The sequence below is a fragment of the Ailuropoda melanoleuca genome, chromosome 11 (assembly GCF_002007445.2).
Source record: "Ailuropoda melanoleuca isolate Jingjing chromosome 11, ASM200744v2, whole genome shotgun sequence".
Lineage (NCBI taxonomy): Eukaryota > Metazoa > Chordata > Mammalia > Carnivora > Ursidae > Ailuropoda > Ailuropoda melanoleuca.
The window spans coordinates 10993464-11019083 of NC_048228.1; the positions used below are offsets into that span (position 1 = coordinate 10993464).

The window sequence follows — 25620 nt, forward strand, 5'->3', positions numbered from 1 at the left end:
CTAATGTGAGCACAGCCCAGCACCAGGTTTTAATGTGAGTCTTTTTCTTGTGTTTGCTTTACCCCTGCCTGTTTCCTTGTAGCTACCGGCAGCAATTTCTGAGAAAACCTTGACCTGGCTTATTATAGAGCAAGCAGGCAAACCAGACAAAATCAACTCTGACCTTCCAACTAAAGCCATCACAGTCAACAAGCTTGAGAAAGAAAACAAAAAGCTTTAGAGTTTGATTTTTGAACCCAAAAAAGCCAATTGGAGTCTTTGCTGCCTTTACGTGTCTCTGGCCCCTCCCCGGTTAGAGACCCTACTGTTAGGGCTCTGTGCTGCTCTAGCTGGCCTCCCGGGGCTGAGCGGCTCAGGGCTCCACCCAAGCCAGGGCTCACAGCCAGCTTCCCCATGTGCACGTCCATGTTCACAGCAGCGTGGTCACAATAGCCAGAGTGGAAACAACCCAAGTGCCCCTTGACACTGAATGGATAAGCAGAATGTGTGATGTATACAAAAAGGAAGGGAATACTGACACCTGGTACAACGTGGATGAACTTTGAGAACCCGCTGCTCAGTGAAATAAATGAGCCAGTCGCCAAAAGACAAATGCTGTGTGATTCCATTTACCTGACGTACCTAGAGAGTCAAATTCATAGAGACAGAAAGTGGAATGGTGGGTGCCAGGGGCTGGGGAGAGGGGGTGGTGGTGTTTAATGGGGACAGAGTTTCAGTTTTGCAAGATGGAAACTTTCTGAGGATCTGTCTCCCAGCAACGTGAGTGTCAACACTCCTGGACCCCGCACTTAAAAATGGTTAAGATGGCAAATTTTATGTTATGTGTGATTTACCAGATTAAAATACCAACAGCTTCCATCTCTCCGTGCCTGGGCCCCACTCCCTCATGGGGAAGACTACATTCTCCGGTCTAGGAGGTCTTTCCAGATCCTGGCGTCCAACCTCAGCTCCCTGGGTCTCCTTGGCTCTGATTGGGTCACATGCCCCACAACTGAACCAATCAAGTTGGCTGGGGGATGTGATTGGCTGAGTATGTAGCCCCACCCAAAACAAGGAGCTCAGCGATTGGGCAGGAGATTCCCCCACAGAGTCTCCAAGAGACCTGAGTGGGTTCTGGCCTGAGCACCGGTGACGCGGAGCCCAGGAGACCCCCGCCGTGTTCACTCCTGCCGGCACCCTTGCAGTTTAGGGGTGAGCAGGTTACCTGAGGACCCCAGCACGAAGGAGCGTTCCTCCGCCGCTACCAGTAACCACTAGATTTGTTTTTCAGCAGGCTGGGGGTCAACCACGTAAGAATTAACCCTTTGTCACCTTTAGCCCATTCGTTCAATAAATATTTATTAAACTAAAGGGAAAAGGTTGTAGGAATGACTGAGGCAAGAGCCGGGGAAGGGAAGGGACAGGATGGATGGAGAAGTCAGTGCAGGGCAGGACATCTCAGCCACGGAGAGTGAAGACAGGAGGAAGGCACAGATGGAGAGACTAAGGTGTTGACAGCAGAGAGAAATTAGAAACTGCACAGGAGGTAACAGAGTCCCGGTACCCTGCCAAGTGCGTTCCCTAAGCAGATGTAAAGTGGGCCAGTAGCCTTAGGAATGCTGGGCCAGATGTCTCCAGGCAGTTGCAGCTTGGAGCTTGATTTCCCTGAATGCTGTTCTCACCGACTCCAAGAGAGAGTCTTCATAGGGAACTCACAGGATCCTTGACTTGCTGGGGAAAGACTGGAGTTAAAAGCTTGGTTCAGGAGCCTGAGTGAGCGGAGAACCTTCCTCTTGAATAAAATCCAAGTGAAGCTCTGTACGCTGGGGCTCATATTTTGGAAGTGTCTGTTTCTCTCTGTGTGCTTCTGAGCTCATATTCTCTCCAGTCTACAGGATAAATGTGAGCTGGGGGGAATAGATGTGTGGCCCTACATAGGTGACAAACATTTGAATTTAGTGTGTTTTTTCTGCCAGGAGAAGGGAGTTAGGGTTGAGAGAGAGACAGAGACAGGAGTCATCAGACCTCGATCCCAGTTCCCTCCCCATCACTACCTGAGCCCCGGTAAATTCCTTAGCCTCACCAAGTCTCAGTTTGTGCAGTAGGAATCAGGAGACCTACAGGGCTATTGTGAGGAACGGATAAGGAAAGAGCAATGAATGATAGCCCGCCCCATGTCATTGTTTAACCACTAGGCACAGGGAGAACCCACCACTGAGGCATGAAACCCAGGCACAAGCCAGGTGTCAGCCCCTCTCAGCGTGTGCTTGTCCGCGGTTAGATGGAGTTGGGTGTGCTTCCCAATGACAGTAGCTGCAGACATCTTCCACAGGTCAGATGCTGAAACATTCCCTTGGTAGATATTTACGGAGCATCTCCCGAGAATCAGGTGTGATAGACGTTGAGGATCAAAGGTTAACGAGACATTGGGGATCCATGCCATGCCAGAGCTCGGCTTCAGAGGACAGATGGCATAGAAGTGCCCAAGAGATGGGCAGTGTGGATGGAAAGAAAGTGGGCTGGGGGGGTCCTAGAAAGCTGGGTGTGAATCTCAGTGATTTGTTCATTCATTCTTTCACCCAGTATTCGAGGGCCTGCTCTGTGTGTGCCAGGCACTCATTCTAGGTGCTGAGGATAAGGGGTGAGCAAGGTAGACAAAAAGCCCTCTTCTCTTAGAGGTGACATTCTACCAGCTCAGAGGCTCACCTGCAAATCTGCGATCTTGGAAAGTCACGAGGTCTTGCTCAGCCCCAGTCTCATGACAGAGCGTTGGGTGTATTAAATAGGGCAATGCACGTGAACCTCCTGGCAGGATGCCTGGCATGAAGGCTGCCCCCAATTAATGGTGGTGCAATAGCGTGCAACGTGACCCATGGTGGGGACCACCATCCCAAACTTGGGGAGAGACTGGGAGGGCTTCCTGGGGGAAGAGACTTATAAGTTGAGCCCTAGGGCAGCAATTATAGGGCTGGGACAAGAGTGGAGACCAGCTCCAGCAGATCGGAACTTCCTCTGACCTTCTTGTCTGCCCCTGTAGGTCTCCTTCCCATGGATGAATGGCTCAGTACCTTGGCCAAGACCACAGCCACCTCGAGCCACACAACAGTCGAAACAGTCACCCTCACCACCACAGATGCCCTTCCACCCGGGCATCCGGCCAACACCAGTGCAGAGGAGCTGGTCCCAGGGGTTTCCCAGACCTACCATGGTCCCACCTGCCTCCCACAACCGGCCTGTGAGTGCTGGTGGGAAGATGTTCTCCTTTGTGGTGGATAACACTCACAGGCCTCCCGTCATCAAGCAAGGTATTCACGCGCGCTTCCCCTGGTGGCTTTGGGGATGGGCTGAGAGCCGCAAGTGTGGGGCTTGGTTTATGCTTATTTTCTCCAATTCTAAAAGTGGAATGTAGTTAATTATGAGAAAATTGGGGGCAGGGGCGCCTGGGGGGTTCATTCCGTTGAGCATCCGACTCTTGATCTCAGCTCAGGTCTTGATCTCAGGGTGGTGGGTTCAAGGCCCATGTTGGCAAAAGCTCAGGGGGGAACCTCCTTAAAAAAAAAATCAGGGATAAACAGAAGGTAAGAAAATAGTTAAAGATCATTTATCACCCTCATCACCCAATACCCCCTGTTGGCTTTTTGGGGCCTATCCCTTCAGACTTCGTGCTCCGCACACAGGCACACGTCCATGCCCCTGTGGCGAGTGTGTGGGTGTGTGTCAGTGTGTGTGTGTGCTTATAGATGAATGCATAGCAGGACTGTAAACTTACAGCTTTGACTCACGTGTGCAGAAATATTGCCACCTGAAATCCCCCTCGGCCACAACAGCCTTAGGAAGTTTTTAAATATTTTATTACCATTTTACAGGTGAGAGGAGGCTGAGGCTTATCGAGGAAAATTACCTCCCAGACGTGACATATTCAATTGAGTGCAATCTAACATTTGTCAGTCAAATTTAAGGCTGGTTATCTCAGTCACTGTCACTGTCACTCACAGCCTGGTCACTTTGGGAACCAGCCTTCACAGTTTCCTTTGCTCACCCTCTTCCCTAGAAGGCCTCGTGGCATTTGGGGAGGGGACTTCCTCCCTGTCACTGTCCTCTTGGCCTCACCAACAGGTTTGACTTAGTCCCTGGCATGATTCCGGTTTCCTCCAGGCCTGTCATGTGGAAGATCCCATTCTCTGCCCTCGGCATCCCAGCCCCAGACCCCTCGGAGTCCCCAGGTGTCTCTGTGGCTCCACAGCCTCTCCTGGTGTCACTCAGGACCATTCTCCTAATCACCTCCCTCAGCCATTCAAAGAGTAGTTATTGTTGTGAAATATACAAATGGAGGAGCAAATGAAACGCAGTTATAACATCTTCTTCATCATCATCATCATCAGATGAGCCCTTATGTGCAACACTTCTTAGCATCAAATGAAATTACTCAGCCATTTCCCCCCTACATTTTATAAATATGAAAATTGTCACACATACAGCAAAGTAAAATGAATGTGACAGAGAACCTCCCAGCTAATTCCATCATTAACATTTTGCTATACTGTCTTGCCTATCTGTCTCACCATCCTTCTACTCATGCACTAGTCCATCTTATTTTTTGATGTGTTTCAAAATAAATTGCACACATCTGTAGTCTTCCCCCTTCATATGTTAGTATATATACCAGTGACCAGAGTTCAGCAGTCTTGGTCTTTTTGATGTACAATTAACATGCCATGTATATAAGTTATCAATTGCTGCATGACACATTCTCCCAAAACTTAGTGGCCTAAAGCAAACACACACACACAACCCCAAACGTGTATTATCTGATACAGTTTCTGTGGGTCAGGCGTTTGGGAGCAGCTTAGCAGGGTGGCTGTGACTCAGGGTCACTCAGAAGGTTGCAGGTAAGCTGTCAGCCAGGACTGCAGTTATCTGAAGGCTTGATCAGGGCTAGGGGGTCTGTTTCCAAGATGGCACACTCACATGACTGTTGGCAGGAGGCCCCAGGTCCTCACCATATGGACCTATCCAGAGAGCTGCTGGTGAATCCTCATGGAATAGCAGTTGGCTCTTCCCGAGCAAGTGATCCAAGAGAGCAAGATGTAAATGACAACATCTCTTAGGACCAAGTCTCAGAAGCCACTCTGTCATTACACAAGTCAGCTCCATCCAGTGTGGGAGAAGACGGCCCATGGACCTGAATACCAGGAGGCAAGAATTATTGGCAGCCCTCTCCTAGGGACTGGCTACCACAGTCTGCCCTCCGGTCCTCAATGATTCACACCCCCCCCCACTTGTACAGCTCACCCTTTCCTGAGTTCCCCCAGAGTCTCACTCTATTCCAGCATCAGCCTAAATCCCAGAATCTCATCACCTAAATCAAGTCCAGGTACAGACGGGGCTCACTGGGTGTAGCTCCTTAAATTCAGCTTCTCAAGTACCATTTCCAGCAATCTGAAGACCTGTGGACTAAAGAGATAGGTCGTCTGTCCCTCACACACCCAACGTACACTGGTGGGACAGACAGAGCCTACTGCTGTGGACACGCCTTCTGTTCAAAAGGGAAAAACAAACACACAGGAGTCCTTGGCTCAAAGCAATTCTGAAATCCAGCCAGGAAAATGTTGGAAGTTCCCTGATTAGGACTTAGACCTATTCTTGCCCAGAAATGACCCTCTGTGGCTCTCGCCTCTGCTCTCTGGTTCCTTGGATCAGCCCTCTGAGTCCTCCTACCTCTTCCATGAAAGGCGTCACATGTTTGCAACTGCATAGTTCTGTAGTCAGCTACCTGCCTATAGACGTGTGGGGTTCATAGGCTTCTTTTTCTTTTGTGGGTCTCTGCCTCCCTCAGTCCACATTGGTAGTGTTCCTTTTTTTTTTTTTTAAGATTTTATTTATTTGTCAGAGAGAGAGAGAGAGAGAGGAAGAGAGCACAAGCAGGGAGAGTGGCAGGCAGAGGGAGAAGCAGCCTTCTTGCTGAGCAAGGAACCTGATGTGGGACTCGATCCCAGGACCCTGGGATCATGACCCGAGCTGAAGGCAGACGTTTAACCGACTGAGCCACCCAGGCATCCCAGTAGTGTTCCTTATTGGGGTTCAGCCTAGTAGGCAAAAGCCATGCCCACATATTCCTTTGACACGAGAGCTCCTCTGCCCTGGGCTTCTGCCAAGAGTGGGAGAGACAACACTTCTTAGAAGCCCTATGCTTTGCCCAAATCGTTCCCTGAGACACCAGCTCAGATCGTTCTGTGTTCTTGACAAAGGATATTACAGTCATGCACGCAGCTTTGTCTTTGGGGCACGTTTTCCTGAGAGTGCTCTGGACTTGATCTTTGCCCAGAACCTATGTCTTCCATTGCATGTGCCATGTGGAGAGGCAGGGAATCTTCAAGCCCAATCAACTCCCAGCTCCTTGTGGTTCAACAGTCCCTCCAATGGCCTCCTTCCCCTCCCGCAGCTCACAGTAAGTGCCAGGAAGGTGGCAGGTGGCATGCTCCATCCCCAGTTCATTAGGAACATTCTCTGTTTTCCACATCACCACAGGCAATGTGTTATAAAATTTCCTGCTACCACATCACAGGGATCCTTGTAAGAAGAAAAAGAGAGACAGACCGACCGACTAGGGATACCTATACATGGAGGAAATACCATGTGAAGACACAGAAAGAAAGTAGCCATCTATAAGCTTTCCCCTCAGGGGAAACCAGCCCTGATGGCATCTTGATCTTGGACTCCGAGCCTCCAGGCTGTAAGGAATATCATTCCATTGCTTAAGTTGCCCAGTCTATGGTATTTCATCATGGCCACTGAGCGGACCATTGCAAAGTCCATCCACTGTTGGAGAGGACAATCCGAGGGTGTGAATACCAGGAGTTAAGAACCACTGGTGCCCTCTTAGAGGCTGACCATCACACAATGAAAGGTACCCAGTCCAAATCCTAAAGCCACAATGCAGGTACACACACGCTGTCCCTAGTGAGGACCGATAATTATCTGACAAGTTACAGGAGAGCCAGACAGTTGTTAAAATATTGAAGCAACTTCTCTCCCATTTGGTATATAGTTGTAGCTTGAAACTCCTTAAAGCACCTCTGTCCCCCACTTCCGCCATCCCCCTGCCCCAGCCATCCCATCCCTCCCTCAGGATTTTCCCCACTGGGACCTCCAAATGATCCAGCAGCTAGAGGGTTTATCTTGAACTGAGTTAAGCCAGTTTGGTCATACATGGCCCTTGGGTTCTCTTTGAAAGGTAACAGGCGTCAGTAAAGGCGTCTGGGGCGGGTGGGGGAAACTGCTCCAGCACCTGCCTGCCTGGGTATAAGGAAAGCAAGCCTCAGATGAATTCCACCCCCGTGCAGACTTCCAGTAAACAGGCCTTCAAGAGCATTCAGCCTGCTCTGTAGGTTTGATCAAGTGCAGGCTGTCTGTCCTGTTAGGGCTCTGGCTGTCACCTGGTAGAAAAGGCTCACTCAGGGCAGCCAGGACAAGGTCACTGGGGCGTCTGGAGTTACTCCCAGAGATGGCCTCAGATGGCAGAGATCTAAACCAACACTGGACACAGGTCCCTCCTGGAGAGCACAAAGGAGGGGCTCCCCAGTACTTCAACTGACCTACAGGCAGTACCTTCTTTCATGTGACCACTGGGAACCCATTTCTAACATAGAGTGTACAAGGTCAGGGGCCACCAATTTTACCAATAAAAACCTATCTCTGGCCTTCAGTTTGCTAATTAGGAAAGCCTCAGGTGTCACAGCTGCCTCTGGACTGTGGCCTGTCCAATGTAATGCTGCCTGGCCGCCCCAGGCATGGGGACTCCTGATGAGAGCAACTGACCACCCCTAGGTCGAAAGGTAAACAAATCGTACAGACATAGCATCAAACAGCCTCTGCTGAATATTGAAAAAATAAGCCACAGGCCTTGGGACAGTCACTAACATGCCACAGAATTCAGCTGGATGTTTTCATCAAAGCCCGCACCATAGAATTATTGTTTTTTTTTTAAAAATCTCACTTCTCCCGTATTCCTTTAAAAAAAAAAATCCAGTTATAGATGTTGGCAGGAAAGGAGATATCAAGTAAAGAAGGAGAACAAAAGGAGAAATGTTCCAGGCCTGTGCTTTTTGATGCGGTAGCCACCAGCCACATGTGGACTGAGCTAAGGAAGCTAAGGGGACAGAGGAACCGAAATGTTTAATTTGCATTAATTTAAATTTCAAAACTGATACCTGATTCAGTTATTGGAAGGTTTAATGTATGCCTGGAACGTGTTGAGGATGCAAATCTGCTTCTTCAACTGCAAGTTTTGGTAAGCCCAAATACAGATCAAGTCTTCCTGTTGAAAATGCAACTTCCTGGGTGGTGCAGTCGTTGGGCGGCTGCCTTTGGCTCAGGGCGTGATCCCGGGACTCTGGGATTGAGCCCCACATCAGGCTCCTCCGCTGAGAGCCTGCTTCTTCCTCTCCCACTCCCCCTGCTTGTGTTCCCTCTTTCCCTGGCTGTCTCTATCTCTGTCAAATAAATAAATAAAATCTTTAAACAACAACAAAAAAAGAAAATGCAACTTCCAAATCGAGAGGCGCTGTAAGTGTAAAAGGAACCCGGATTTCAAAGACTTGGTGCCCAAAAGAAAACAAATGTAAAATACCTCCATTTTTTTGGTCTTGTTTGCGTGTTGAATGGATAATGTTTTAACGTACTGGGTTAGATAAAATACATTTCAAAATCAGTTTCATCTTTTTACCTTTTTAATGTGACTAGTACTAGAGAAGTTTAAATTCTCTTAGGTAGCTCTCATTAGTTTTCTTTTTTTTTTTTTTAAAGATTTTATTTATTTATTTGACAGAGATAGAGACAGCCAGCGTGAGAGGGAACACAAGCAAGGGGAGTGGGAGAGGAAGAAGCAGGCTCCCAGCAGAGGAGCCTGATGTGGGGCTCGATCCCAGAATGCTGGGGTCACGCCCTGAGCCAAAGGCAGACGCTTAACGACTGAGCCACCCAGGCACCCCATTTCCTATCAGACAGAGCTGCTCAGTGACATTCTCCAGGAAGCCCTTCTGTTGTCCCTTACTCTGTCCTGCCGCCCTTGCCCCTCCCCCTCCCCCTTACGGGCAGCCAGCTTCCAGAATTCCTGGGGAGGAAGCAGGAAGAGTATTCCACGGAGAGAGGGAGTCGCCATCTTGGTGCTTTGGGCTGTGGGCCCAGGGCCTGCTCCCCACACACAGAATACTGACAAAACATGGAAGGCCCATGCTTAGGGGTGGTGTGAGCATACCTGCTGTCTGAGCTGTGAGGCCCTCACACCCAGCAGGCCCTCTTCCCTAAGCCCTTTCTGTCCACAGCATTGTCAGCCGCCGCCACGGAGACAGGAAACCAATCGGGTGGGTAAGTAGGGACCTTTCTTTCCTCAGCTATTTCTAGGGAGACCCACTGGTCCCAGTTTGCCTGGGTCTTTGCTGGCCTTGGAACTGAAGTCCTCTATCCCAGGAAGCCCCCAGTACCTGGAAAGCCAGGCCAATTGGTCACGTTACCGGTTTCATCAGGCAGCTGCTAAAACTCCATCAAGTGAATCCCAAATTCAGTCCTTGGCAATCAACAGGAAGGGAGACACTCCACGGGGCACGGTCCATGCAACACTGCTCCTTGTTGATGGGTTTGTCACCATGAACCAGCTCCTAAATGCCTCACTCACTGCCTCATTCACACGTGTACCACTGGGGAGGACCTCCCGCCTGCGAGTGTGTGCGCTGGTTCTGGAGCCAGACCGAATGGGTCCGACCTGACTGCCCCTTACCATTTGCGTGGCCTCGGTCTCTCTGCACCTGGGCTTCTTAGCGTGGCTGTAACAGCACCTGCCTCACGGGATTTTGTGAGCCCCGGCATTTACATATGGAAGGCACTGGTGGCCAGCAAGCCTTTCAGGAGTTATTGGTTATGAGTAGGCCAGGCCCTGAGCTTTTTTGTTCTTCGACATTGCTCCTGAGCCCCTCTCCCTGGCCATGAGCACATCACAGAATGGAGACAGGTGGGGGTTCGTACTGAAGCTTGGCCTCTTTCCAGCTCTGTGAGCTTGGGCAGAGGTTTTCTCTCTTTGTGTCCGTTTACACATCTGTCAGATGGGATTAGTCAATTCATTTTAAGGGGCACAAACTTGAGACATGGTCCCCAACCTCACAGAACTCACCGCTCAGTTCAGGAGACTGACATTAACAAAAGGTTCACAGAAGAACATCTCTAAAATGGTAACCATGACAGCACCTGCAGCAGAGATGTCCAGGACCCCATGGGCTCGTAACTATAAGGCCCCGACTTAGTTGGGGGATCAGGAAGGTGTCCCCGAGGGGGTGACACTCAAGCCAAGCACCGAAAGGCAAGTGACCTTCACAAAGTGCAGAGGGGAGGGAACAGCATTCCAGGTGGAAGGGAGACAGTGAGTGGCAAGGGTGGGCGGTGGGTGGGACGAGTGCGAGACATCGAGCAGTGTGGCTGAAGAGTACATTCCCAGAGGAACGTGGCCTGAGACCCTGTAGAAAGAGGGAAGTGATGGCAGGTGTTAGCCAGGGAGGGGATGTGACCCAAGGTCCAGCTACACAAGGAGGTGTATCCCAGCCTGTCCTGGTGCAGACACAGGGAGGGTGCTTGGGAGCCCGGGCCCCTTTCCTTCCATGTGCCCAGGAAACACTGTGGCCACGTCCACTCATCCAACATGCAAGGCCACGCATTTGCCAGGTGCCATGGGCCTTTGACTGTGTCCACTCATGCTTGTGGAGTCCACAAACATGGTCGAGACCTGGGGGAGAAAATCATTGGCTCTGAAATGCATAAATAAAAAATGTGGAATCAAAGGGAATAAATGAGAAAATGTCCACAAATGTGACGGTGTGTACTTCATCAATTGTTAATGTTAACATTCATTAATGTTTCATAGCCTTTGAAAACAATTGGTTCAATTTCTCACTTCACAAGAAGACAAGAATGTGCAACGATTGCCCAGAAATCTGTCAGTTGGAAATTTAAAACATGCCGCTTAGAGCCAAATGATCTCAAAAGCAGAAATATAGAAATCTTTTCAAAAGTTTGTACACAGCCCCCCCAAAAAATGTATTCAGTGTTAATGTGAGTGAATCATGGTATGTTTGATGTGTTACAGAGTGGGGCCTCCAAACGTAACAATGCCAGGATTCCCAAAAGTCATGAACGACCTTTGTGATATTGGGGGGGAATAAGCAAAAAAAAAAAAAAAAAAAATCAGGAAATCCTAAATGTCTATCAAATGGATCTGAGTTCAATATGCTTGGCATATTTGTACAATGTACTGCAACACTACCATTAAAAAAAATACAGTATAGGGATGCCTGGCTGGCTCAGTTGTTGGACATCTGCCTTCGGCTCAGGGCGTGATCCCAGAGTCCTGGGATCGAGCTCCACATCAGGCTCCTCTGCTGGGAGCCTGCTTCTTCCTCTCCCACTCCCCCTGCCTGTGTTCCCTCTCTTACTGGCTCGCTCTCTCTCTGTCAAATAAATAAATAAAATCTTAAAAAAAAAAATACAGTATAGGGGAGCCTGGCTGGCTCAGTCAGTGGAGCGTGCAACTCTTGATCTCAGGGTCATGGGTTTGAGCCTCACGCTGGATGCAAAGATTACTTAAAAATAAAATCTTGGGGCGCCTGGGTGGCTCAGTTGGTTAAGCATCTGTCTTTGGCTCAGGTCATGATCCTAGGGTCCTGGGATCGAGCCCCACATCAGGCTCCCTGCTCATCAGGGAGTCTGCTTCTCCCTCTCCCTCTGCCTCCCTCTCCCCCCTCCCCCTCCCCAGTTCATGCTCTCTCTCTCTCTCTCTCTCAAAAAAATAACTAAAATCTTTAAAAAAAAAATAAAATCTTAAAAAAAGAGAACAGTATAAATAATGAAGGGGATTAAAAGGTACAAACTTCTAGTTATAAAAAAAAACATAGCATAGCCAAAAATACTGACATGGGAAGATGTTTTTGATATATTGTCAAGTGAAAAAGCAAGAATCAAGCTGGGGAAAAAATCTCTGCAATAGAAATCTATTTTTTTAAAGGTATAATTGCAATAAAAAATCGCTAACATTTAGTGCTTAATGTTTATATAGTGCTCAGGTGTGGGACACTTCTGTAAAGAGAAGCTTTTTCTGTAAATATTTTAGGCTCTGTGGGCTCTGTGCTGTCACAGCTACTCAACCCTGCCTTTGTAGCTGGGAAGCAGCCATAGACAATATGCAAATGAATGACTGTGGCTGTGTTTCAATAAAACTTTATTTACAAAAACAGCTGGGAGGCCAGATTTGTCCCTAGCGCCGTGGTGGTTTGCCAACCCCTGCTCAACACCACTAATTCATTTAATCCTCAAAGTGCCCTTTATAACAGACTGTAACATGTAAGTTATATAACTAAGGTTTAGAGAGTAAACGACCTGCCCAAGGTCACCAGCTCTTACAGGGAATAGGAAAAAGCCTAGACAGGGACACACCAAAGCACATCAGCACAGCTAACCCTGGAGAAGAGGGAGAAGGCAGTTCCTTCCCTTTCTGATACTTCTGAAATGCCTTCTTCATCGTTTTGCAATGAATGTAGACACCGCTTTGCCATTTTTAATAACAGCAGGAAAATAATTATGAAGATGGTCTAAAAAGATCCTTCTAGACCTCAGGGGCACTCACAATGTCCTGTGTGCTCTCTGTTATCTTGTGTGTTAGTGTGGACCAATGCTGTGGAACTGTCGGAACAGTCAGTGGTCGAAGGAATTTCCGGAGCAGGACCTTCCAGGGACATTTACGTGGACCAGGACCACCCAGCCCACCAGGATAAGGTGAGGGGTCTCGGGGGAAGGACAAAGCTACAGCAGCAGGAGGGACTGTGGAGGGATTGCCTCTTGTTCTCTGTGCTCTAGAAGTGCCTTTTTTACTACTTCCAAGAAACTACCTTTTACTCCGGGGGCATTCAACCAAAAGTTTGGTAACTGCTCATTTTATCGCGAATAACCTCTACAAGCACAAAGTATTGAGCACCCCTGTGTGCTGGGCTGTGTCCTGTGCCCTTGACATTCAATTAACTCATTAATCTTCACTGTCTTCAAAATAAACTTTATCACCCTCACTTTACCGATGAGGGAGCTGAAGCTCAGAGAGGTTCAGTAACTGGCCCAAGTTTGCACAGTGTGAGGGGCAGAGCTGGGATTCAAAGCTAGGGCTGGTTAACTTGCCAAGCCGGTACTCCTGACTCCCACCCAGTAACCGTGTGGTCAGCCATGAGTGGCGGTCACAGTGGTGGGGAAGAACACGTTTCCTGGCAGGAAGAAGTGAGCAATGAAGTCAAGGACTGAGCGAAGACAGAGGTTTGTTAAAGAACCAGAGAGGTTCAGAATGAAATGGGAATGGAAGCCAGAGCAGGTGAGTTCAAGCCATGCTGGGAAGGGTCCAGGTTGATTTCTCCCTACATAGACACGACCTGAAATTATCCTAAAAGAAGCAGTCCTGCGATATCTTACTTTCCTGAAAAACCAGGGCCTGAGCCAGCAGCAATCGTCCAAGTTTGTGAGGAGCAGAACCACTCGGGGTCCAGGCCAGGTATGGGGGTCTGCGGCTTTAGGTGACTGGTGTCCCAGGACCAGACCTTGGAGAAGTATTGCAGAGGGCAAGAAGCCAGGCCCAGCGCTGTTACCAGTTCTCTCTTGCTGTGCACAAGCCACCCCAAGGCACAGTGGCTTAAAACGGCAATTTATTGGGCGCCTGGCTGGCTCAGTCAGTAGAGATACGACTCTTGATCTCAGAGTCATGAGTTCAAGCCCCATGTGGGGTATGAAGCCTACTCAAAAACAAAAGCAAACAAACAAAAAAACACAGCAATTTATTACTTCCCAGAATCTACAGGTTGTCCTAGAATGTTCTTCTGCTGGTGTCCACTGGCTTCGCTTATGCAACTGTAGTCAGCCGGTGGCGTGGCCCAGCCAGTGGTCTCGGATGGCCTCATTCCCAGGTCTGGGGCCAGCATGCCTGGAGTGATGGGCCTCTCTCTGCACGTGGTTTATCGTCTGGGGCTGCTTCACAGCACTGTGGCCCCAGGCTTCCCGGAGAGCCAGAACAACGCCATATGGCCTTTTAGGAACTTGCCTGGAGATTGCCGCACATCACTCTACCACATTCTATTGGTCAACGCAAGACACAGGACTGGCAGAACTTAGGGAATGGGCAAGCCAATTCTACTGCTTGATGGCAGAAGCTGCAAAGCATTTGTGGTCATTTTTCAATCCACCCCAGTGTTAAACTGGAAATAGAATGCAACTGCACTTATAATTTTTTTTTTCTACTTATAAGCCATTTATGCCCTGACTTTCCAGGACTCCTTCAAATGCAGGTGCCAATAAACAAATTAGCTTAAGGGGGAAAAAAAAAAAAGCATGTATTGGCTCATCTTGAAAGTTTAAAAAGCCCACTAGCTTCAGGCATGGCTAGATACAGGAGCTTAAGCAAGAGCATCAGAACATCCCCTACTACGGATTTCTTCCCTCCGTTTCCCTCAGAGTTTGGCTTTCTATAGCCACACCGGCTTCATGTGTTGGAAAAGACAAACTCAGGCACACAAGCCCATAAATTTAAAGTCTGTGATCCAAAAGGAGGCATGATCCTTTCCCTCTGTGCTGGATGCGCGAGATCTCCGAGAAAACCCTGATTGACCAGCTTGGGTCACGTGCACACGGGGGCGGGACAGGAAGGAGTAGGGCACATGATTGACAGTCCTACCAAGACCACGCGGAAGGGGGCGCACTCTCTCAAGGAAGAGGTTGGGGTTCTCACGGAAGAGGCATCTGTACCCCACACCTTACAGGTTTCTTTATACTCAAGAGCCCAGCACAGGGCCTGGCGGGTAGGAGCAGCTCGATACATGTTTATTGCGTAAATCGTTAATAAGCACCTGGCCGACCATAATTGGGTGAAAGAGGCTCGGCTGCCCAGGAGTATGGAATCTGTTTGATGCTCTCCCTGGAAACTTCCCCACAAGCATTGGCAGGGATTCAAAGAAAGACCCTTGGCAGCAATTGGCAATGCCAGAGAAGCTTCCTCGTGGCGGAAACCCTGCCCGTCCTTGGGTCGGGCAGCTGGAAGGTCGGGAGGCTCATTGGGCAGCTCCCCAGGAAACGAGTAGGCCCGCAAATTACTCGTTTACCTCCTTCCAACCAGTGGGAAAGTGCTGGAAGAGCAGGGACTACTTTAAAAGCAGAAATTCTGTAGCTGCATTTGCAGATACATCTGGGGACTTGTGTTCCCGTTTTTTGTTTTTTGTTTTTTTGGCATTTTATTGATGATTTCTGGTGAGAAGTTTGGGGGATTTTTTTTTTCTTTTTGGGGAGAAGCCTAACAGATTCTTTGGCTGCAGAGCTCCTTCTTTTGGAGAGAAGGAAACTGGGTTAATTATACCTGTGGGTAAAGTTGGCTAGCGATTTTCTTTTTCCCGACCCAAAGTAGCCACGAGCCCACACAAATAAATCACCACTCCTGTCTCACTTATTTTACAGACCTGGAGTAAATTTTTATGCAAATCATGCAAGGAGGCAGGAAGTACCAGAAGGGAGGAAAGGGAAAAGAAATATTTCAGAATGTATTAAATTTTTTAAGTTAAAAAATAGTCCTCATCATACACAGGATGTGGTCAAATAGAATGTCGTTTTCCTAACTACCTTTCTTGGGTCCCCACTGCGCTAGGCTGAATATTCTAAACAAAAATATTATAAATAAACTCCTTAGCAACAAAAGTTCCCTTGTGGGGTGGTGGTTCTCAACGTGAAAGTATAATTTTACAGGAAAGGAAATTTTCAGTGCCTGTGAGCTGTAAACATCTATTACAGAGTCTCTCTACAAGTATATCATTTTCACCAAACTCTTGGCTCTGCGAGGTTTTCCAAGCAGTGGAGATAACCTTGAAAGTCTGCTTTTTCCCCTCCCCACCTGTCCTCACCCTCCCAAAAGAATTACACCTCGTTTTCCGTACATTTTTAGAAGTGGGCTCAGCCTTGCGCCCCAGACCCACACCTGGTAAACTCCCCATCTGGCCTCCACCCAGGATGAAATCATTCTGCTGCTGGGGAAAGAAATCAGCCGTCTCTCGGATTTTGAACTTGAGTCTAAATACAAAGACGCCGTGATAGTGAACTTGCAGAATGAAGTGGCCAGCCTGAGTCAGAGGCTGTCGGAGTCCACCTCGTCCAGACAGAGTAAGTTCCAGGTTCTGGATGAAGACATCGATGCCGGACAGAGAGAGATCCAGAGCTTGAAAAACCAGGTAGGTAGGACTCGGACGCAAGCTGGTGGAGGCCTTAGAGTCACGACACGGGGTGATGGCTCCCGGGTGGAACCAGGAGAGCACCGAGGGGAGCCACCCAGATAGATAGAAGAGGGGCGGTCGGCGCAGGCGCAGTGCACGGTGGGTATGGGCACCCATGCCAGGAATCGGGGGCACGGCAGGCACTTTGGGCAGGCGCTGTGGATGCATTGGCTCATTTAAACCGCACGGCCCTCTGACATGTACCATTCTACAGATGAGGAGACTGAGGCAGGCTCGGAGACGCCCGGGAACTTGTTCTGTTCGCACAGCAAGTTAGAGGGGGCAGTACAAGTTGAACACAGGTCTGTCTCCTTGCAGACCCTATGCTTTCAGCCTGCCTCCTGTCTCTATGCAATTCCATCGCTTCAGTGACTGTCTCTCACACCCCAGCCCCAGCCAGAAAGAGCTGCGGGCAGTCAGCTGGAGAGAGGGAGAAGGAATCCCTTGTCTTCCAAACCCAACCCCGAAGGCAGTTGCTGGCTCCCTTGTAGGCAACTCCATCAAACAAAAACTCTCCATGCAGAATTTCTGCATTATCCTTGAGACTAGCTAGAGCCAAAAAAAAATGTCTTCAACTACTTTAAAATTGGCTGTTGGTCTTGTACAAAAATGGTATGTCAACAAAGTTGTTTAAAAAGCAACAACAGGGGCGCCTGGGTGGCACAGCGGTTAAGCGTCTGCCTTCGGCTCAGGGCGTGATCCCGGCGTTATGGGATCGAGCCCCACATCAGGCTCCTCCGCTATGAGCCTGCTTCTTCCTCTCCCACTCCCCCTGCTTGTTCCCTCTCTCGCTGTCTGTCTCTATCTCTGTCAAATAAATAAATAAAATCTTTAAAAAAAAAAAAAAAAAGCAACAACAACAAATTGGCCACTGATGAATTGTGGCCTCAGTGCATAATGTTGCCTAAACCTGTGCTCACACTTGGGGCCTCTGTTCTCTGCTTCCATGTTCGCCGCCTTTCCCCTCCTCTAACCAATTCAAGGTGCGTGGCCTCGATCCAAGAAATGGCGCCCAGGAAAGGACTTAGGTTGTGCGTGGTAAACCTAGAAGATTGTACTAGGAGACTGTAAGCTCTGTGAGAGCAAACAGTGGGCCCAGCTACCTTCTAGAATGCTGATAGGACCGTGTCTGTTCATTTGTTCATTCATTCATTCAAGTAAGATTTGTTGGGGGCCCATCTTGTGCCATGCCCTCTCCTGGGCTCTGGGAATTCAGCAGAGAATGAGGCAGGGATGGTCTTTGCCTTCCCTCAGTTATATTCCAATGAGGGAGACAGAATTAATAGGTAAACAAATATATGCTCTCCTATTCAAAGGAACAAATGACTCTTCATCAGATGTGTTTTGGAAAAAAACAATGAAAGTAGTAAATCCTACAGAAATTACGACTTGGGGGCGCCTGGGTGGCACAGCGGTTAAGCGTCTGCCTTCGGCTCAGGGCATGATCCCGGCGTTATGGGATCGAGCCCCACATCAGGCTCCTCTGCTATGAGCCTGCTTCTTCCTCTCCCACTCCCCCTGCTTGTGTTCCCTCTCTCGCTGGCTGTCTCTATCTCTGTCGAATAAATAAATAAAATCTTAAAAAAAAAAAAGAAATTACGACTTGACAGCTACCTGGACAGGAAGCTGACTCCTTGATGGGCATCTTGTTCTTGATCTGAACCCAGTTTTGCTGTTGGACAGAGTAATAGCTCTTTCGTTTATTCTCCCATATCCCATCTCAGAGCTTTCCTGAATTCCAGGGTGTGTCTTGTCCAGGTATGCGGACAAGGGTGAATAATTCCCACATAATCATTTTTCGTCAAATATATTTGACATATAACATGTAAGCCTCACATATCTTTAAGCGCCTGTAGGCCACAATTTGAGTCTTGTTGAAAGTGGCTAGTGATATCTGGGGGGAAAATGTTCACAAAGAAAGTATCTAGAAATAATTACACCAATTTGCCATACTGTCGCCTCCCCTCCCCTCCTTGATCTTCACTCATAACTGGAAGAGAATATTTTGTAACAAGGCATATCCAGACTGGAGGCTGCAGTCAGTGTGAACCCAAATCAAGTTCCATCCGCTCATATTGTAGTTTCTTAAATATTCCACCACCTGCAGGACGTTCAGCCAGAAGTATGAGCCGCATGGCAGGTTGATCTATTGTTCTGATTACTTTATAGTCTTCGGGTCCCCCTGAAAGTGTGTGCATCATGGCGGGCTCTCAGAGGTCTTCCATCTGCTACAGTGTCCCTGGAACGGGCTTGCCTCTGCGTGCTCTTGAACGCCTGTGCTAATTAGCAGCCGAATTATTTTCGTGAATCAGTCCTCCTAACACTATCAGCTTTCTTAGGATTCGGTGCCCATCTAATTACACAGGATAGCAGACATCCAACTTCTTGGGATGCATGCCCATTAGAGACAATATGGATGCTTATTTGGGTAGGGAAGGAAACAAAGAGGCTTGAAGACTGTTTGGAGTTTCTCGTAACCTGAAATCCTAAAACCCTGATGCCTAGATTGAATTATCTTCTGTCTGTCAGAAGCAGAAACAATGGCGTCTTGGGGCAGGTGGGCCTGTCTTCCCATCCCTTCTGGAAACGATCTCTTTGCACCGTGCCTTTACAAAAGCACGAAGCTGAGAAGAGCTAGAAACACTCTTTAAAAGTATCCCAAGTACCTTTTTTGAGAAAGTTGCGTGTCCCCCACAAGAACAGTAAGAGGTGAAAGAAACATTTTCACTCACAGTTTCACCTGAAACCACAAACATGAAAATGTATAGCCTTGGGGAGGGTGGGGGAAAGTCCTCTGTGTCCCACCACATTCTAGCAGGTGGCCCCTTCCCAATGTCTCAGATATCCCAGGGGAAAAGTAAGTGTACCTGTCCCAGCTGTCATAAAATCTGAACAATGAAGGTGCATGAAATGAGCCAGGGAACTTGTGGAACTTTGATCCTTCTGTTAATTCTCCCAGAGTACAAATGACAAGGTTTTCAGGGACGGAAACCAAGAACAAGGACCGTGAGCGCCATCTTCCGGCAAAGGCCTCCGCGCCCTCACCCGCATTACCTGGGCGCACGCCCCACCTGCCCGCGTCCAGCAGGATGAGGGTTGACTGCAGGAGCTGCTGCTAACACACACCTGGGGAGTGAGGTCAGAGGACAGTCGCAGCTCCCACCTGTATGCCCTGTGCCAGGCACGATCGGAGCTCTTGTACATACACGAACTTATTAAAATACTTCTCACCATACTATGCCATTGGGACAACCGTCACCCCACTTACAGAATGAAACAGTGAGATAGAATCCAGTGTCCTCCCTGTGTTCATCAGCCTGTAAGTGGCAGCAACGGCATCTGAAGGCCACAGTCGGGCTCCCAAGTCCACACTGTGCTTTACAGCCTGTGGCCCGTATCCCTGTGCTTAGAGCCCCCCCGGCAGGGTGGAAAGAGCTGGAACCAGGCACCTGGAGGCTAGCTGAATCGTAACTCCACCCCTGCCAGTCGTGTGATCCTTACTGCCCTGAGACTCAGTTTGCTCGCTTGCGACATGGGAGCATAAATAGGAACCTTGGCATCCTGCGAGGCTGTGAGGGGCTCTGGAAGTAGCATCTGGGAAAGGGCTTTGTGGGCTCTGGAGTGTTCTATGACATATAAGCCACTGTTGTCCTCATTCCAGGAAGTTAATTTTATAACCTGCTTCCCTCTCATGAGCTTTGCTCTGCGTCCCATCGGTGCTGGATGATCCGGAAGCAGCAGCTGGTCTCTTTCTGGCCAAGAGTCCAAAGGTGGTAGGAAGGCACGTTAGGGATCAGCTGTCCCCAGGCAGCTGCACCTGAGCCCCTTTGTGGGCACAAAGATAAGGTTTTGATTAGGTATGACGTGGTGGTCACTGAAGGAACAGGCCCTCTCCTGTCCCTTCTACTAGTTAAAACTAAAAAGCTCGGTTTCCCCAACACCCCACCAAAGATCAGTCCAAATCTGTCATCCGACCGTGGAGACCTGTACACCTAGGCCAGCGCCCTCTGACTGTGTGTTGCCTCCTCCCACAGATCAGTGCCCTGCAGAAAGGCTACAGCCAGGTGCTGTGCCAGAGCCTGTCTGAGAGGAACTCAGAAATCACATCCCTGAAGAACGAGGGCGAGAACTTGAGGAGGGACAACGCCATCACCTCAGGTGAGCTCTCTCTGACATGGGCCTGAGAGCCGCCTCCCTCCCCCTACTTCCCGGGCCACAGCAGACATCACCAATCCACCACCACACTGCTGCTCACTGATCTGGGGTGCAGCCTCAGAGATCTTCTGAGCGGCCTGTGTCTGTGAGTTGGAGTCTGCCCTCAAGAGAGCGTGTTTGCCATCCAGTTCCTAGGGCAGGGCCTGATAACTATTTGAATGAAGGTTATCACTTAGTGATGTCCAGCAAGTGCCAGGCTCACCAGGGCCAACACAGGGCACCATGTGGCTTGGGCAGTTCCAGAAGCCAGCTTGCCTTCAGTGCAAGCGAGAATGTGGACGGAGCGGGGTCACCGCATTAGGGCCCCGGTGCACTTGGGCCCGGGTGAAAACATTTCCTAGCTGGCCAGCAGGGGTGGTGCGTACTACAGGCCTTGGGGTGGGGCCAACACACCGTCAGGGGACCAGCTGTTTCTTACCCTGGGTCCCTTCATTCAGTCCACGTGTTTATGGAGCACCTGCTAGGTGTCAGGCCCTACTCTAGGTGCTGGGGAGAGAAAGCCCTGAGCACAGTGTCCCTGTACACCTAGGGCTCAAGTGTGCAAGTGGGTGACAGACACCAGATGTAAACAGGTAAATAAACAAGCCCATTTCAGAGAAAACTGGGCTGTGTGGGAGCGAAGTGCTTCAGGGACGAAAGTGAGGGGAGAACAGCTTAGTGGGTGGGCAAGGACAGGTCTCTGTATAGGTGAAGGGAAGAGCAGTCAGGAAGCCACAGGGAACAGTGTTCCAGGAAGAGCGATCACGAGTGCAAAGGGCCTGAGGCTGGGACTCGCTGGCCACATGGGAGGAGCTGGAGGCGTGTGTGGCTGGAGTGGGGTGAATATGGGAGTGGGGGGCTGGCAGGGTCAGAGAGGGAAGCAGAGGGTAGGTCACAGGGAGGAGTTTGGGTTTTATTCTGAGGTATTCTGAGGGTGATGGGGAGCCACTGGGGTTTTTAGGGAGAACTTACATGCCTGAGAAGGACGGGGCCAGTAACAGAGAAAGAGGAGAGGGAGTGAAGCAGGTAAGGGGAGCAGGCAGTGAGTCTCTTGGGGCATATTGCTCTCCAAGTACCAGTGACACAGCAGGAAACGCGTCCGTAGCTGTGAGAGCTGAGCATAGCGCTGAGCCACAGGTGAACCCCCATCTGTTTATGAATCCAGGTGCCGTGCACCAGGACAGGACCACTGGCTTTTCCTCTGCCTCACTCTGCAACTTTCCACCCCTACCCCCACCACCTGCCAGGCCTGTTCATGCTCTTCCCTAATTGGCAATGTCCTCAGATATTTGCTGAGCCCTTCCTGCGGGCTGGGGGCAGCTCCGGGCACCCAGAACCTAACACCCTGGGCCCTTCCTCACCCACACCTGCCTATCCGATCTCATCTGTGCTTCAGGCCTGTCTCAAATACCACCTTCTCTACTCAGGGATTGGAAGGCCTGGGTTAGCGTAACACTTGGGGTGGGCTGGACGCACTCCAGGTGTGGTCCCCAGACCAGTAGCATCAGCCTTCCGTGGGTCCTCGTGAGAACCACAGAGTTTCAGGCCCAGCCCAGATCGCCTGAACTCACGTCAGATCGCCAGGGTTTCGTTTGCACGTTCAAGCTCGAGATGCACAGGGCTGGGTTTCGCTGCAGTAATGGGCCCTGAGGCTCAGTGCTTACAGCAGACGGGCTCACGTCTTGCCTCTACCTGGTGTCCATCATGGGTTTGCAGGGGCTTGGCTCATCGCAGCCACTCAGGGACCAGGCTGACAGAGGCCATCACGACGCCTGCTTCCGCAATGAGAGAGGCGGGGATAAACGTACAGGGCAGATGGAATGACAGGGACTGGATTTGCTCTCCTTCCTGAAACAACCAAAAAAAAGAAAAAATACATCTGCAACAGTGATTTTCACATGATTGTGATTGGGGGAGAAAGGAAACAAACCAGATGAGCCCTGTGATTGCCCCAGCTTACCGCCCGCAGAGGGGTCCCAGACCACAGCACGGGAAGGAGACCCCAGGCAGAGCCCCGTGGGCCCCCCGCATTGAGGGGATGGCATTGGAGAGGCCAACACAGCTACAGGACACTGGGCAGCATGCAAGAGACAAGAGGCTGCACCGAGAGAGAGCACCGGGGTGATCTTTAGAGGGTCCCCCACCAGTCTTCAGCTGAGTGTTGGGCAGCACGCGTATGTGGGCAGGGAAAGAAAACCCAACAGGAGCAGAGGGAACCATCTCAGAGCTCACACAGACCACGAATGGTTCACTTTCCCAGCCTCCTGAACGGAGGGCCCTCATGATACACTGGGCATCTGGTAGAGAGTCAAAAAGGTGTTGGCTCGGTCATGAGGCCCAATTACCTCTCGACTAAAGGTGTCTCCGGTCCCACCTCACAAAGCTGGAAGGCCAGTCCCAAAGGGATCAACCTGTGTCAAAGTAACTTAGCCATGTCCTGTGACAGAGCTTGCTCTTTAAATGGAATTCTGGATCACATGGTCCTTTATTTCACATACTTTTTTGATTGACAGCTACCAATAAAATTGGGCATAATGTTCTTCCAAGAAAAGAACCATGTGAGATAATTCAATCACACAGCGTTTCTGCACCCTTCTTCCCACCCGTCCTCAATGTGAGAATGCAGTAATGCCTTAGTTATCTCCTGCTACATAACCGGTTGTCCCAGAAGTTCTGGGTAAAACCACCACTGTTTATCATCTCAGCCAGCTTCTGGAGCTCAGGAATGTGGGAGTGACTTGTTCTCAGGGTCTCCCATGATGGGCAGTCCACACATTGCCTGGGGAAACTGTCACCTCATCTAAAGCCCCAGCAGGGGCTGAAGGATCTGCTGTGTGGGCTGTGAGCTGGAAGCCTCCATTCCCCGCAGTGTGGGCCTCTGCCCTGGCGGCTGGAGTGTCCTCACAGCATGGCAGTTGGCATCCCCCCTGAGTGAGTGATCCAACAGAGAGCAAAGGGAAAGCCACAGTGTCTTTCATGACCCACCTAGGAAGCCACAGTCCATCTTTTCCACAGTATCACACTGGTTACATGAGTCAGCCCTGCTCATGGAGGGAGCAGGCTATGTCAGGGTGTGAATCCCTGGAGGCCGGGACCACTGGGGCCATTTTAGAAGCCGGCTACCATGAAAAATAATGGGTACCCTGTAATGAATGCTATGGGTCAGCCACTCTCCTATGTTCTTTATGTCTTTAGCCCTTATAATAACTCCATGCGGGAGACACAGTGAAAGATACTTATAGGGAAAATAACTTGTCCATGAACACCACAGTAGTAGAAACGGGTTCCAAACTCAGGTGAGTGTGAATCCAGCCACCCTGCTCACACCCTCCTTCTGCCACAAGACTTTTTTTGGCCTCTGGTGAAAAATTCCCAGTCCTTCCCTCTGCTGGGCCTTTGTTCCCCAGCAAATATATATATATATATTTCAAATATAATAAAAATATAATAAAAATATATATATACTTTTTTTTTTTTTTACAGGGATGGTGTCATCATTGCAAAAAGAAGTCTTAACCAGGGATGAGGAAATTCAGCAACTCAAACAGGAGGTGAACCAACTAAAAAGTGAGAACAAAGAAAAGGATCACCAGCTTGAAGCCCTCAGCTCCAGAGTGAGTGCTGGGTCACCATCATCATCCTTGTAGCTGTCCCCGAAAAGCAGAGCAGAGTCCCATGACTCATGTCACATACCCTGGGCCCTGGTTTTAAACGCCACTCCCATCTCTCCCACCACTGCAAGATGACGCTGCTGTCCCAGGGCTGGTGCCCAAGGGCTGGTGTCCACAGGGAGGACAGCCGCTGGGCAGCCCAAAACACCAAAGGCCCTGCTGGAGAGACTGAAGGCCGGGGCTAGGTTCCCTGCAAGGAAGAGAGCTTTTTAAATGTAACTTTGACTCTGCGAGTGACGCCTTCAATCCTGACTTCAGAATCCTGATCCCGTGAAGGCAGATGGCTCAGGATGTGTGCGCTGTTTCAATGAGTCGCGGTAAAACCCAATACCTGTCATCTCGGGCGGCAGCTCAGAGATTGCTGGTGGCTGCCTGATCCGGTAGCTCTGTCCGCAGGGATGTCTGGGGGCGGGGTAAGAGAGCTCCAAGCTCTGAAGAAAAGGCACAAGAAGAAACCTTGAGTACTTAGTACGATACTCGGTTTGGAACTGAGAAAAGGCAGGGTATGTGCTTTGGGGTCAGACAGACCAGGATCCAATCCCAGAGCTTTCTTTTCTCGTAACTTATTTGGCCTCCGTTTCCACATCTGTGAAATGGGGATAACAAAATGATTTTTCTGAGAAGCGAGAGGCTGATTTCAGTTGTGCTGCTCCGCCCCTCCTCAGCTGCCTGGCAGAGCCCCGCCCGTACGTTCATTTCTCCCAGGCAGATGGACTTCCTAGCCGCGTGGGGTCACTGCTCTATGTGGGGCGCGTGAGTGCGCGCACGCGCGTGTGTGTGTGTGTGTGTGTGTGTGAGAGAGAGAGTGTGCGTGCGTGTTGGGGAGGGGGGCGGGTTGCAGAGCTGATGCTAAGTACAAGAAATATGGAAAAACAGCCCCATTTTGACTGGTCTACGTCCTGAAGTACATTTCGATTCTTTCTCCCCCCATTTCCCCTTTCTCATTGACCTTGGAATGACGTATTTCTCCTGGCTAGCCTGTGCCATCCATTGGCACATAGGCGTCCTGCCCCCAGGGGACAGCTCTGGGGAGCATTTGACAGGATGCCTGTCTTTTCTTTTCCTAATTCCCTTTGTCATGCATGTGAATTTTAGGAAAATAGAAGTAGATAATATTGAGAAGCAAAACTAGAGAGATAAGAAAGAAAATGCTACCCTAGAAATCCACATTAATATTTTAATGTATAGTCTTCCAATCTTCTATACATAATAGATAAATATTTTAAAATTTATACTATGCACATTTTTTAAAATTTTAAATACTTACTATTTTCCCATGTTAATAAACGAAAGCTCTTACCATGGGTCCTAAAAGCTACATAATATTTTTCTGGACGTACACAATGTAATAAAGCAGTCTGTTTTGGACACGGTTGTTTCTTTCTCTCCCTTTCCTTTCCTTTCCTTTCCTTTTCCTTTCCTTTCCTTTCCTTTCCTTTCCTTTCCTTTCCTTT

At 49.5% G+C, this 25620-nt stretch overlaps 1 protein-coding gene across 1 annotated transcript in view; it reads left to right on the forward strand.

Moving 5' to 3' along the window:
* Positions 1-25620, forward strand: part of FHAD1 (forkhead associated phosphopeptide binding domain 1) — a 115821-nt gene that overhangs the window by 28583 nt on the left and 61618 nt on the right. Inside the window, 6 exon segments of the mRNA XM_034672074.1 lie at positions 3017-3284; positions 12680-12792; positions 16041-16259; positions 20336-20459; positions 23979-24138; positions 24832-24919. Of these exon segments, the coding sequence (XP_034527965.1) occupies positions 3017-3284; positions 12680-12792; positions 16041-16259; positions 20336-20459; positions 23979-24138; positions 24832-24919 (972 nt within the window).